Raw genomic sequence first — 14,226 nt, 5'->3', positions numbered from 1 at the left:
GTCCTTGGAAACAGGACAATAACAATGAATGTTCTCACTAACGCTCTCGTAAATGGGGGGTGTTTTAAAACGGCGATAAAATGGTTTGTTTGTGTTTTCAAAAGGGTAGCAGATGTATTTTAATTATTTATTTATTTGATGCTTAATTTAGCCATTCAGTGTATGTCATCTGTACTCCTACTGGTGACATCTCACACGTTATTGTGATATCATGTATTTTAATTGTATTAAGACAGACAGAATTATATTGCATTATACAGCATATATATATCTATATACAGTAAAGTCTCGTTATATCGATATCGGATAAATCGATAGTCCCGGTTATATCGATACTATTTCTATGCACGCACGGAGAAAATTACATGCAAACAGGGTTGGATATATCGATAGTCCCGGTTATATCGATATTTTTTCGGACTCCCTTGAATATCGATATAACGAGACTTTACTGTATATCTATATAGATACATTTTTATTGGTGGAAATTACACTGTGGTGCTTGATCCACACGCCCCTTTCCGGGATTAGAATTCCCCGTCGGTAGAGCGCATCCATGCAGATGACATATCGAGATTAAGGCCGATAGATAATCCGATCATAACGCTGTTTCCAATCGCACGGGTTCATTCACACTTTTCAGGGCCACGTCAACGGACCCTTATATAGTACAATATTTCATGAGCAAAATGCCACTGTTTCATAACAAAAGGCACAAGAGCGTAGTCATTTATTTACAAAAGTACAAACGTTGGCTTTGCTAAATTATTTTCATGTGCGTTTCATTATATGCCATTCCAAAACAATAAAATCCGTGTACAGTATTTGTGCAAGTCAATGAATCAACATGTCATGAAGTTGAATGGAAGCTACAGTGATACCTTGGCTTACGAACTTAATTGGTTCTCAGACAGAATGCGTAAAGCGAAAAGTGTGTATCCCAAAAATTAATTTCCCATATGAAACCAATAAAATGAGAATAATACGTTCCCAGGTCCCCAGAAAACATAATTTTCTACTTTCTAATTTTCTAAGCCTTAAAACTACACAAAGTATACCTTATTTTATGTATAATAAATGCGCTATGTCAAAGTCAAAGTCACCTTTATTTTAAAATATGCTAATATGCATGACGTATAGCACAGATCAAATTAATGTCCTCTCGGACTATGCTATTATAATTAAAGAAATAAACTGTACTGTATAATAAAGTGGTTTTATTTACCTTTGTGATGGTCGTTGATGGCTTGATGGAATGGAGTGGCCGCTTTCATCAGCATTAAACACTTGATGAGGAACGTAACCTTCTTTCGCCATCTTGAGGAATGATCCCTTGGAGGTGCTTTCTCTGTGATAATTTTACCTAGTTCCTCATCAATTGTGTTCTCTTTAACTGGGTTGATAGCTTTTTGCATCAAGTGTACAGATGGCTTGTGCGGGTTATTTGTGGAGCCTGATAGATGGGATATTTTAACCTTGCAGTCTACACTCTGCTTTTGAACTATCAAAGTTGAAACGAGAATTTCACTGTTTTCTATCCATTTTGTCACTCTCTGTCGTCTGCCTGTCTCTTAATGTTTAAACCACCTCCCCTCACTGCTGCGTTCTTGACCAATCACGTGGCTTTAACCAAAGACTAGGGGCGGGGAATAGAGGACCAAAACAAGCCGGCTGCCATTTTCTTGTTAGGAGAACGGGCTCGTTCGGGAACGACACATCACTCATTGTGGCAGCTCCGTGTGTATCCCAAAAAAAAGTTTGTATGCCAAGGTAAATTTTTCATAAATTTAACGTACGTAAACCGAAAAGTTGGTAAACCGAGGTATCACTGTAATTGGTTGTGTGTGTCTCATAGAGTTTTGGTGTGTTTTTTATGGAAAATGTCGACTGTGGTCTCGTGGCACTGCCTGAGGTCATAGTCACAGTATCCAATGGAGAACCGTCCCTGCAGGTTATCACAAGAACATAATGTGTGAACATAACCTGAATTTGAAGTCAGAAGAAGAAAATGTTGAGCTTGTCTCACTTTTGCTTTCTTGAAGTAATCCAGCCCTCTTCCGATCTTGATGATCCAACCGTTATCAAACCTACAATCATTTCACATTATCATCGTCATTGACGTGATGATTTTTTGAAGTCATTGCAGAATACAGACGCTCCCCAAACATTCGAGTTACGAATAACGACACATGGACATTTTTGTGGGTAGAGTATGTCGAAAAACGTTCGGACAGAGATGCTAAACGTTAATTTTTTTATTGCGCGCCGGTGAGTCGCGGCAGCCAGTCGCGCCAGCCGGAAGTAACGCACACACATTTAACTCAGAATTCCGACTTTTAACTCAAAATTCCGACTTTTTACTCAGAATTCTGACTTTTAGCTCAGAATTCCGACCTTTAACTCAGAATTCCGACCGTTAACTCAGAATTCCGACTTTTAACTCAGAATTCCGACCTTTAACTCTGAATTCCGACCGTTAACTCAGAATTCCGACCTTTAACTCAGAATTCTGACTTTTAACTCAGAATTCCGACCTTTAACTCAGAATTCCGACCGTTAACTCAGAATTCCGACCTTTAACTCAGAATTCCGACCTTTAACTCAGAATTCCGACCGTGAACTCATAATTCCAACTTTAACTCAGAATTCCAACTTTTAACTCAGAATTCCGACCTTTAACTCAGAATTCCGACCGTTAACTCATAATTCCAATTTTAACTCAGAATTCCGACCTTTAACTCAGAATTCCAACTTTTAACTCAGAATTCCGACCTTTAACTCAGAATTCCGACTTTTAACTCAGAATTCCAACTTTTAACTCAGAATTCCGACCTTTAACTCAGAATTCCAACTTTAACTCAGAATTCCGACCTTTAACTCAGAATTCCGACTTTTAACTCAGAATTCTGAGCTTTAACCCGAAATTCCGACTTCTAACTCGGAATTTCGACATCACTTCCCCTTCAACTGATTTCACACAATCTTCACATTGTGTTACATGCCAGTATTTCTTCACACGACTGCCAATGTGTGAGTATGAGGGATGTTTGGAGTAATAATAATAATAATAATAATAATAATAATAATAATAATAATACATTTCATTCATAAGCGCCTTTCAAAACTGTCAAGGTCACAGTAAGTACCTGATCTCTCTGTCGTGAATGGTGGTGGAATATTGCAAGTCTAGTGTAACATCATGAGCACTGAGGCTCTGCGTCAGCTCGGCCATGAAGCTCGTCTGTTGTCCGCCGTCCACCTGCACAACAACACACATGACGGTGGTGGAATAATTCTAGAACTGATTTTTTTTGGGGGGCAGTGCCTCAATTAATCCATATTTTTAAATGTATGTGTGGACATAAGCAATTATTAACTATTACACTGTAATTACACTTAAAGGACAACCGACGCCTCCGGAGTTGTGTCCATAATTTGTAAAATCGCTTCAAATGACTTCAACTGAGCGTATTTTACAAAGATTCCACCGCATATAGTAGCTGTATTTTACATTTTAAGACTTGCACTGAATATTCACAAAGTCTTGTTTTTGAGTTGATGAAGATGCCTGACGTGACGTCACGGAGGGAACGCCCCTGACCGAGAAATCGACACACAATGCATTTTGGGTACTTTGTTTGGTCTAAAAACATCGTGTTGATGGCGAAATTACAAGGAAAACACATAAATAGCGTGATGGTGAATTATTGTGTGTTGCACCAAGACTACTATTTCATACTAGTTGACACAAATTCCCAGCAGACAAATCAGCCCATTTCCAACGGAGCTTGGGCGCCATCTTGTGCATTTTCTGGGACACTACATTGCTGTCATTGACGGCTCGAATTGACACGGAAGGACTCCTTTAATCAATTGCAAACATGTATGCTTTCCTCTTCAGAACTATTTGAATCATATGACAACAAGAAAGCATCTTCTCCGCATCTGAAGCTATTGTTTTGATTCTCGAGCAAGGCAAAACGTCCTGGCGTGACGTCACGAGCAAGGGGGCGGGACCTTCTGAAACTCGCCATCCCGAGGTCATTTTGAAGTAGTTTTGGGACACTCACTCATTTTTATTGGTGTTTTGCATGTGACTAAAAATATCACGTTTTGGGTATTTTACATGCTATAAAACTTTTTTCTTTTGTCAGTAAGGAAACGGTGTCGGTTGTCCTTTAATGCCAGTATTCCTGATGTAGGGGATTGAATTGCAGAGTTGCATGATTTTGTCTTAACTAAATGTGATGTAAGACCTTGCTGGTTGAACTATTTAGACACTTACATCATCGGGTGATGTGAGGAGGTGGATGGTCTTCACCTGGCATGACGCTTTGAGTAGCATCTCGCAGAACCGCAAGAAGTTGTACAACTGCCGTGCATAAAAACAGTTCAGTTCCCACCCAAAAAAATAGTGCAACCCCAATGAAGATCCAATAATATCCAAGAAGGTGACTGCTGTCATGGATGTGTTTTATCCTATTATTTTAGATGTTTTTAGGGGGTTCTGTTTTCTATGTCATTTCTAAAGCTAGCAACCACTCGTTTGACGACAATGAGGTGAAAATCTTAGCGAAAGAAAATAGACGGTTTGAAATGGGAGTAAAAGAAGCTATTTTCAGAAAACAGCAAAATCCTTCACTAAATCGCTATGGTGGGGTGAGGTTCAATTTGGATCATTGGTTCATACAACAGACATCTTAGGCAACATAGGCTTAGTTATACTGATGAGGTGATACCGGATCAAATGGGGCCATCAGTCGTAGACCCCATACTCAGGCAGGTCAATAGAAGTAATCAGTCAGGACAATATAAGTCATCAGCGTAGCCGCAGGGAGTAGTCCTCTGCTCCCCCCAACCTGAGAGCAGGGACCAATCATAGCACCGCCATAGCAACGCCACGTCTGGACAGTAGGGATATATATATATATATATATATATATATATATATATATATATATATATATATATATATATATATATATATATATATAGGGCTGAAACTACCAGCAAAAGATTTTAGTTCGCTGACGAAGCATCTTGGATAAGAAGCGAAATGTCCGACACCTTCAAATTTGTACAGATGACGGCTGAAGAAACCTTTTCATCGATGGATCTCTCCTGTACGACTGAGAGCTTACACAGACAAAAAAAAAAGTTGTGTTTTTTCACATTCATTCTTTTAACCTGGTGAGTGTGGCGTATGTAGGGGTCCTCCACCCAGACTTCTGTGAGAGCACTGCTGATGTACGGCTTGAAAATGGCCTCGTAGCCGTAACCAATGGCATCCTCCGCTATCTTTACCTGCTCGTGGTACTTCCCCTCTGAGAACAAAGAGAAAGAGGGGCAAAAAAAAAGATTGATTTCAGAGCAAGGCAAGACGTCCTGGCGTGACATTACGAACAAGGGGGCGGGACCTTCTGAAACTCACCATTTCCGGGGTCATTTTGAAATAGTTTTGGGACACTTTAAGTCATTTTTATTGGTGTTTCTCTTACCGATTTGGGGCACACGGATATTTTCTGTGTCAGGGAGCTGAGACTCAGAATTCTCTATTAGATCAAATTGTTACGAATACATTATCTGTGAGTAACTTGCCGGCTTTTTGGTCATCCCTTTCACAACGAACGAGCCAATTGTTAGGCTACAACGTTGCGCAATAAGGTACGTATTTAATTCCGTTCAAAAGTGTTAAAAGATTAAATGTAACTGTTAACCATCAAACCACCGATCCAATGTGACATCCACATAAATATATTTTAACCCCGGATTTTGTTCCGTTGACCGCTTTATTATTACCTTCTTTCATCTGGTTCACTTGAGATTTGATGTGTTCTGCCCTGGCCATATAGCCCTTTATCTTTTCCCTGTAGTGTCCTTTCTTCGAGTCATCATTCACTGCTGCTGGGGAGACAGACATTATTGTAAATAATCTACTCCATACATTGCCGTGAATGTTTGTGCGTATGGGGGAACCTTTTTGAATGTCTAAGAGCAGCTGGATGCCCTCTTGGTAACAAACGAGAGACTCCACAAAACGGCCGCTCTGATCCAATTCCACCGCCCGCTTCAGTACAGAAATGGCGGACGACTCCATACCTGGCAGGTGATTTTGAGTCATCTTTGCCAAATAAGCCGTCACAACTTGAGAGAGTTTAGGGTTTAACGGTGGACATGAGTGCTACAAAACGAGAGGAGCGTCGGTAACAGGCGGTTCCGAACAGTTCCCGTAAGTACGTTACCAAAACACGGTGGTAAGAAACGCAAGGTTTCAAATTTAGGTTCCGGCAGTTCGACTATGAAAACAGTGCGAATATAAAACACTCAGTTGCAGTCTACCCTATCTCAAAAGCTCCTAATGAAGTCATTATTCCAAAACGGTATTTTTAAAGTTTTGCACAAAGAAATGTTTACGTTCTCATAAATCATTAATTCAAATATTTTTTTTTTGTTTACACGTCTATGTCAATGACGCGTTTCCGGTTCCGGACATGCTCAATGGCCGCGATAATATCATGTGTTGTCTTCTTTAGCTTCCCAAAAAGAAATCTCCGTTTGTATTCTTAATATTTTGCGTGATAAGACATTACGGTTCTGCATATTATTTCTATTTTCGCCTTATCATTGGAAAAACCTTGGAAAGTGTGTGCGTGTTTTTGCCCCACTTCTGGTATATTAACCTTGTCCTGCAGGAGGGTCAATTGACACCGAATGGATGCAACAAGCCACTAAAATGTCTGTGTTCGGTTTAAAGTCGTCATCCGCCAAGGTAAGAACTTGATATATACTAATCTACTGTGTTGTTCGAAAAGAATATGAACTATATTTCCTTTGTTAGCTGGTCCGACCGTGCATTTCATATTAAATGAGCTAACTTGGATTAACTTGATTTAGCGATCAGTAGTATTTAAAATTGTAAATCATTTTGTTCGTGTTCGTCTGTTGTGTTCTTTTGGTATTCGTTTATTAACTGTATATATTGATATTATGACAGGTCATAACAGGGTTTTCACGTCTTTGGTTTGGGCGCAGCAAATTCACCAGAGCAAGAATTCCACCAGAGGTCAAAACTGTTTTCTTCTCATTTTAACATTCAGTGTGGCATTTTTTTACTAACAACTTTCTCCGTCTGTTGTCCTAAAAGCACTATGAAGAGCGTTCGAAAGAGCACGAGAAATACGGCGGAGACCCAGAACAGCCTCACAAACTCCACATCGTGACGCGAGTCAAAAGCGCGTTAAGACGGCCGTACTGGGAGAAAAACATGGTGAAGCAACTGGGCCTACAAAAGGTGAGGCTGCTCTGCAGGCGACGATCGTCTTTAATGAAACAATGTACCCTAATTTGATGTAGAACTGAAAAGTGCTGTCTGTTACTGTCATCTAGGCAAACGTCCCTGTCATCCACAAGAATATACCTGGGGTGAACTGCAAACTCAAGTTCATTAAGCATCTTATCAGGTATGAGATGCTGCATGTGAAAATGTGTTTTTAATTGACATACCTGTTAACCTTGGCGAAGAGCTGTCCTAATAAATGATTACAATTCCAGTATAAAAGTTGTAGTACGCCGTACATTATTTGAAATGATAAAAAAAACCAAAAAAACGCTAACACAAGTGGAAATGCAGTTTACCGCGCATGCGCACATTATGCTTTCATAATCGAGCGCACACAGCGATAAAAATAGATATACAGTAAAGTCTCGTTATATCGATATTCTCGGGAGTCGGAAAAAAATCGATATATCCGATCCTGCGGCATGTAAATTTTCTCCTTGCGTTCATAGAAATAGTATCGTAATAAGCAGTACTTAAAGGACATTTAAACATTTACTTAAAGGACAACCGACACCATTTTTTTTGTTTCCTCACTGACATCAGAAAAACGTTTAATAGCATCTAAAATACCCAAAACACGCAGGCTGATATTTTTAGTCAAATGAAATGCAAATCACCAATAAAAATGACTTAAAGTGTCCCAAAACTGCTTCAAAATGACCTCGGGATGGCGAGTTTCAGAAGGTCCCGCCCCCTTGTTCGTGACGTCACGCTAGGGCGTCTTGCCTTGCTCGAGAATCAAAACAATGGCTTCAGATTCGGAGAAAATGCTTTCTTGTTACTCATCCAGTTGTGAATATGATTCAAATAGTTCTGAAGAGGAAAGCATAAATGTTTGTAATCGATTAAAGAAGTAATTCCGCGTCATTTTGAGACATCTGGACTCCAATGTAGCGCCCAGAAAATGCACAAGATGGTGCCCAAGCTCCATTGGAAATGGGCTGATTTGTCTGCTGGAATTTGTGTCAACTAGTATCAAATAGTAGTCTTGGTGCAACACTCAATGATTCATCATCGCGTTATTTATGTTTTTTCCTTCTAATTTCGCCATCAACACGGTTTTCAGACCAAACAAAGTACCCCAAAATGCATTGTGTATCGCTTTCTCGGTCAGGGGCGTTCCCTCGGTGACGTCACGTCAGGAATCGTCATCAACTCAAAAAAAAAGACAGTGAATATTTAGTGTGAGTCTTAAAAGGTAAAATATAGCTATATGCGGTGGAATCTTTGTAAAATACGCTCAATAGAAGTCATTTGAAGCCATTTTACAAATTATGGACACAACTTGTCCGGAGACGTCGGTTGTCCTTTAAGTCAGCATTGTTACTTCCAGAACTACATACATAGACAATTACTTTTTTTTGGGCATTATATGCCCGACAATGACAAATTCCTTAATTTTCATTGTCCTTATATTTAATACAACTTCAAATTAAATATTGTTATGAGGATAGAGATGAAATGACATATGTTATCCTCAGGGTGGAGCCACTGAGGACACCGTACGGGCTCCCTTCCGAGCAGGACATGGCGGACAGCTACATCAACAGCAAAGGAGAGCTGATTATTCAACGCCTGCTCAACCCAACCAAGGCCATCGAGTCCTAGAGACTTCGTACATATATATTGCCCGTGTACCTTGTTTTTTGTCATCTGCACCATCCAACTGATGCATTGGATAATACAACTCCCCTTTTTGTATTTCATCTCTCAGCCAAACTGCACCACGCCGGTAACCCACTTTGACAGGCAAATTCATTTGAAACGCTTGATTGCAAATGTGATTAAAAAAAAAAGTGTGAAAGCACAAAGCGCTCTGTCGCATTATTAACCCCACCAAGTGTGAGTTTTCTTTATCAACTGTGATTTTAGTTATGAATGATAGATATCTCCATTTGAATTTTGGGAGACGACAGCGATACCTTGGCCTATGAACTTAATTGGTTCCCAGACAGAGTGTAAAGCGAAAAGTGTGTATCCCAAAAATTAATTTCCCATAGGAAACCATTAAAATGAGAATAATCCGTTCCCAGGTGCGCATAAAATATTTTCTAAGCCTTAAAACTACACAAAATATACCTTATTTTATGTATAATAAATGTGCCATGGTATTATCATTAAAGAAATAAACTGTAATAAACTTTGATGGCTTGATGGAATGGAGTGGCCGGTTTCATCAGCATTAAACACTTGATGAGGAACGTAGCCGTCTTCTTTCACCATCTTGAGGAATGATGCCTTGTAGGTGCATTCTCTGCGATAATTTTACCTTGTTCTTCATCAATTGTGTTCTGGTTAGCTGGGTTGATAGCTTTTTGCATCAAGCGTACAGATGGCTTGTGAGGGTTATTTGTGGAGCCTGATTGATGGGAATTTTAACCTTGCAGTCGACACTGCCTTTGAACTATCAAAGTTGAAACGTTTGTGTATCCCCGAAAACAGTTCGTATGCCAAGGTAAAATTTTCATAAATTTAACGTTCGTAAAACGAAAAGTTCGTAAGCCAAGGGGTGTGTAAACCAAGTTATCACTGTACTAAAAATTTACATATTTGAAATCATCTGATTTTTAATATGTTTCTTTTACTAGTCATGAAAAATTTAAACAAATGCTGAAAGAACATGGTGATAAAAGAATAAAAAAGGTCTGGCTGACAGACGTTACAGAGGAGAGAAACCATGACGGCTATCAGCGTCCCTCAGTCGTCATCGTCAGAATCCGTGTCGTAGCCGCGACCCCTGATGGTCTTTTTCTCCACTTTGGTGAACCTGGAGTGAGGCTTCTGTGTGGATGTGGGTGGCTCCATCAAATTACCGCTACGGGAAATAAAAGTCAAGGAAATGCATTTAGGAAATATTAAAAGCAAACTAAAAGCACATCTCGCTAAAGAAAGCATTCTTGATGATCGTCGAAATAGATGCCAAGTGTTTTGCGATCAAGCGATACAACCATGACATTGCAAGCAGACTAACTTGCAGTTATAATTAGAAGTAGAATGAAAAAAAAAAAATCAATTGGTGTTTCACAGTACAGCGATACCTCAGCTCACGAACTTCATTGGTTCCCAGAAAGTGTGTGTAAGGCGAAAAGTTTGTCTGCCGAACATAGGAAACCATTAAAAATGAAAATAATCCGTTCCCAGGTCGCCATAAAACATAATTTTCTATTAAATAAGCCTGACAATATCACAAAATATACCTTATTTTATGTATAATAAATTGTAGTTATTGTATTGCAGTTAAAGAAATAAACTGTACTGTATAATAAAGTTGTTTTATTTACCTTTGTGATGGTCGTTGATGTAGTTGCCTCTTGATATCTGAGTTAAGTTGCCGTGCTTTCTCTGCGATTATACCCTCACTCGCACTGTCCCCTGCTAGCTGCTTTTCTTGAATCCAAATCAACAGAAGTTTTTCAAGCTCTTCTATTGCCTGAGACGGTTATTTAGACAACACAGAAACACCCTTAGCCACATGTAGCAATGGTGGATTCAGTGTACTGGTACCGGGATGCTAAGTCACACAAACGCACACCTCGTTTGTCTTTTTCGATGATCTCCTTCTTCTGCTCGACCGTCATTTTCTTTTGTGTCCTCTTCGGCTTCACACTAGCCTGTGGTGGGGTCTTTTACAGTCCCATAATAGCAAAAGTACTACACTCGATAACAAACCACGGGGTGACGAAAACTAATCGGCCAGCCACCATGATCTCCTTCTTTTGCTCGATTGTAATTTTCTTTAATGTCTTTTTAGGCTTAACACTAGCCTGCGGTGGGGTCTTTTCCGGTCCTATAATAGCAAAAGTACTCCACTCGATAACAAACCACATCCGCACTCAAAGAAAGGGGGTGAGTCAACCAGCCACCTGTGTGGTTTGGTTCGTTCTCCGAAAACTAGTTCGTCAGCCAAGATCAATGCTCGCTAATTTAATGTTTGTGAGGCGAAAGGTTCATGAGCTAAAGCGTTTGTAAGCTGAGGTATCACTGTATTTACAAAAATGAGTCACAGAAGTTGCAAAATAAATCTTTCGCGTGTACAGGGAATGAATGGGGCAAATATTTTTGGACTTATTCAAACAGAAATAACCCAGAGGACTTACCTGTAGTTAATAACATCGGCACAGCCCAGTCGCCATTCCAACATCTCGGTGCTGAACTCGTCGGTATTGCCCAGGTCGCCAAAACCTACCACGTAGTCCTTGGACTTGCCGTCGATGAGCAGCGCCAGGGTGGGGATGACCTTGATGCGCAGCCGCTCGCTAAGGAAGGGCGCTTTCTCCACGCTGAGTTTGATGAATTTGGTCTCGACGTGTTTCTTTGCCAGGATGGCCAAGTGCTTGTCCACGATTTTACACCTACACGTGTGCGTGCGGTACAAATGAAATGTCTTTATTTATGCTGTAGCAATTACAAAAGATATTTCAATGAAAGCCTGCAGTTTTAATCATATCAAAGCAGCCAGATAGTAGGTACGCCACACTCACCTATATTCCGCCGCGGTTGTTACTGTCCAGTGAATCGTGCACACGCTGTACTCGCAGTCATATATCATTGCATTTTTGTGAAGTACAGTGATACATTGGCTTACGAACTGAATTGGTTCCCAGACAGAGTGTGTAAGGTGAAAAGTGTGTATCTCAAAAATTAATATCCCATAGGAAACCATTAACATGAGAATAATCCGTTCCCAGGTCCCCATAAAACGTGATTTTCTACTTTCTAATTTTCCAAGGCTAAAAACTAGACAAAATATACCTTATTTTACGTAAAATAAATGTGCTACGCTCTTATAATTAAATAAATCTTCTTTTCCTTTCGGCTTTTCCCTTCAAGGGGTCGCCACAGCAAATCAGTGTCCTCCATCTTTAGAGGTTTGATCCACATTATAATTAAAGAAATAAACTGTACTATATAATAAAGTCGTTTTATTGACCTTTGTGATGGTCGTTGATGGCTTGATGAAATGGAGTGGCCGGTTTTATCAGCATTAAACACTTGAGGAACGTAGCCTTCTTTCACTATCATGAGGAATGATCCCTTGTAGGTGCTTTCTCTGCGATCATTTTACCTAGTTCCTCATCAATTGTGTTCTGTTTAGCTGGGTTGATAGCTTTTTGCATCAAGTGTACACATGGCTTGTGCGGGTTGTTTGTGGAGCCTGATTGATGGGAATTTTAACCTTGCAGTCTACACTGCCTTTGAACTATCAAAGTTGAAACTCTCTCACTGTCGTCTGCCTGTCTCTTTAATGTTTAAATCACCCCCCCCCCCTCACTGCTGCATTCTTAACCAATCACGTGGCTTTAACCGAAGACTGGGGGCGGGAATTGAGGACAAAAACAGTCGACTGCCATTTTGTTGTTAGAAGAAAGGGCTCGTTCGTGAACGACACATTGAGGCAACTCTGTGTAAGAAAAAAGTTTGTATGCCAAGGTAAAGTTCGTATTCCAAGGCAAAATTGTCATAAATGTAACGTTCGTAAACCGAAAAGTTCGTAAGCCAAGGGGTTCGTAAACCGAGGTATCACTGTATCTTAATTAAAAAAAAACGTATATATGGCTAACTTAAATCTTGATTGCACAGGACCTTTGCTATTTTGGCTACAGCGTCAATGAGTTTTACTGTCTTAGGCTGCATTTACACTGAAGGTCCAAGTGCCAAATTCTAATTGAATCATCTCCTATTTTGTTTTGCATTTCCACGTACATTATAATTTGATGCGGCTGTGTTGTTTATGTTGACAGAAAAAAAGTAACATTACCTGAAAGTAGAATTTCTGTAGAAATGACACACAACTTTCTTGCTCTCCTTAACCTCACCGAAGAACTCTTTCTCACTGGGAATTTCGCGGTATTCTCCATGTCCTTTTGACAACCACTCCTGAGATGACGGAAAACAAAGAGGAGCATTCTTACTGTTAAAAATATCCTGTGACTGTAAAGTGTACTTGAGAGTTTTGAAAGGCGCTTAAATATGAAATGTATTATTATTATTATTATTAAGTGTTCATTAGGATGGAAAATATACTTTGTTTTATGAAAAAAAGACACACCTGCTTCTGTTTCTGGGCTTTCTTTAGTGCCTCGAGTCGTCGTTCCCTCATTTTTTCAAAATCGTCTTCGTCCATTTCGTTGAGTTTGGTCAACTCCGCGTCCAGCTGATCCTCCACCAGCTTTGCAGATTGAACCATCACCTTTGTGAGGTTTTCGATCATGTCGGTGGCCATGGTTGCCCGTGCTGTGTCAACCTAACGGTAAATTGTACAAACTATCACCTTTGACACATCTGAAACAATGGCGCATATAACAACAAAATTGATGGTGAAATAATGAAGTACTTTTGACACCTTGTGCTTCATGACGTAACGTTCCGTGAAACTACGTAGGGTTATTTAATGCAATATTAGTCTTCCACCCTTTAATTCTCGACATGTTTGTGGTTAGCAGTTAAAAGCAGGATACATAAAGCATTTATAATCACATTTATGCCACCGACGTAGAAAGCGCGTAGATAATCACGGACACGCCTCTATAATAGCTCGTTAGCAGTTGTCAGTTAGTCCCATTTGGCTTCCACACTAAATAACAAGATTATTGCGACAAAACACTAACATATAAGATACAGTAATGTATCGTGGGGTAACTAACGACGCTTATTTTAGTTTTTACGAAGGAATTAGCTAAAAACAAACAACATCGTTCGTTACCTGATCGCGACGCTGGAAGAAAAGAGAGACGAGAAAGGAAATGACGACATTGTTGTTCGAAGGCGACGATTTGACTTTTATGTGGCTTATACCGCCACCTACTGTACGGAGGTTGTAAATGGAATAGAGCTGAGCTACCGAATGGTGTTATAATAAATAATACGTAATAATAATAATAATAAAT

The 14,226-nt window shown here is 39.8% G+C and overlaps 3 protein-coding genes across 4 annotated transcripts; 1 reads left to right on the top strand and 2 right to left on the bottom strand.

Annotated features, from left to right (window-relative positions):
* Positions 1-132: 132 nt before the first annotated feature.
* Positions 133-6,216, bottom strand: mitd1 (MIT, microtubule interacting and transport, domain containing 1). 2 transcript variants are annotated; one of them, XM_089002124.1, is made up of 7 exons: positions 5,977-6,216; positions 5,800-5,904; positions 5,188-5,324; positions 4,286-4,372; positions 3,147-3,259; positions 2,027-2,087; positions 133-1,945 (listed from the first exon to the last, which is right to left on the bottom strand). In XM_089002124.1, the coding sequence occupies exons 1-7, from the start codon at positions 6,119-6,121 to the stop codon at positions 1,850-1,852; spliced, it is 744 nt and encodes a 247-aa protein (XP_088858250.1). In that variant the 5' UTR covers positions 6,122-6,216; the 3' UTR covers positions 133-1,849. The 2 variants fall into 2 exon arrangements, with proteins under 2 accessions (XP_088858250.1, XP_088858251.1); XM_089002125.1 differs by having other exon boundaries at positions 5,800-5,901.
* A 272-nt stretch (positions 6,217-6,488) lies between these two features.
* Positions 6,489-9,175, top strand: mrpl30 (mitochondrial ribosomal protein L30). The gene is made up of 5 exons (XM_089002976.1): positions 6,489-6,769; positions 6,995-7,063; positions 7,145-7,291; positions 7,387-7,460; positions 8,821-9,175. Exons 1-5 carry the CDS (start codon positions 6,716-6,718, stop codon positions 8,945-8,947), a joined length of 471 nt encoding a protein of 156 aa, XP_088859102.1. The 5' UTR covers positions 6,489-6,715; the 3' UTR covers positions 8,948-9,175.
* Positions 9,176-9,888: 713 nt separating this feature from the next.
* Positions 9,889-14,091, bottom strand: txndc9 (thioredoxin domain containing 9). Its single transcript, XM_089002975.1, has 5 exons — positions 14,043-14,091; positions 13,389-13,583; positions 13,098-13,216; positions 11,437-11,691; positions 9,889-10,154 (listed from the first exon to the last, which is right to left on the bottom strand). Exons 2-5 carry the CDS (start codon positions 13,560-13,562, stop codon positions 10,037-10,039), a joined length of 666 nt encoding a protein of 221 aa, XP_088859101.1. The 5' UTR covers positions 13,563-13,583; positions 14,043-14,091; the 3' UTR covers positions 9,889-10,036.
* Between the last annotated feature and the right edge of the window lie 135 nt (positions 14,092-14,226).

Source organism: Hippocampus bargibanti, linkage group LG08 (assembly GCF_051943395.1).
Source record: "Hippocampus bargibanti isolate YZ-2025 linkage group LG08, ASM5194339v1, whole genome shotgun sequence".
Lineage (NCBI taxonomy): Eukaryota > Metazoa > Chordata > Actinopteri > Syngnathiformes > Syngnathidae > Hippocampus > Hippocampus bargibanti.
This window is presented reverse-complemented; position numbering and strand designations above follow the sequence as displayed.

Bases quoted from the DNA above. Each gene is read 5' to 3' on its own strand.
- mitd1 (XM_089002124.1), bottom strand. From the start codon at position 6,121: ATGACTCAAAATCACCTGCCAGGTATGGAGTCGTCCGCCATTTCTGTA. The intron at 3,260-4,285 runs GTAAGTGTCTAA...GTTGTTGTGCAG, and splicing joins TCCTCACATCACCCGATGAT to GTGGACGGCGGACAACAGAC. The intron at 2,088-3,146 runs GTACTTACTGTG...AAATGATTGTAG, and splicing joins ATTCACGACAGAGAGATCAG to GTTTGATAACGGTTGGATCA.
- mrpl30 (XM_089002976.1), top strand. From the start codon at position 6,716: ATGCAACAAGCCACTAAAATGTCTGTGTTCGGTTTAAAGTCGTCATCC. The intron at 6,770-6,994 runs GTAAGAACTTGA...ATATTATGACAG, and splicing joins TAAAGTCGTCATCCGCCAAG to GTCATAACAGGGTTTTCACG. The intron at 7,292-7,386 runs GTGAGGCTGCTC...ACTGTCATCTAG, and splicing joins AGCAACTGGGCCTACAAAAG to GCAAACGTCCCTGTCATCCA.
- txndc9 (XM_089002975.1), bottom strand. From the start codon at position 13,562: ATGGCCACCGACATGATCGAAAACCTCACAAAGGTGATGGTTCAATCT. The intron at 11,692-13,097 runs GTAATGTTACTT...GCACACGTGTAG, and splicing joins TACAGAAATTCTACTTTCAG to GTGTAAAATCGTGGACAAGC. The intron at 10,155-11,436 runs GTAAGTCCTCTG...TATTTCCCGTAG, and splicing joins GCCGATGTTATTAACTACAG to CGGTAATTTGATGGAGCCAC.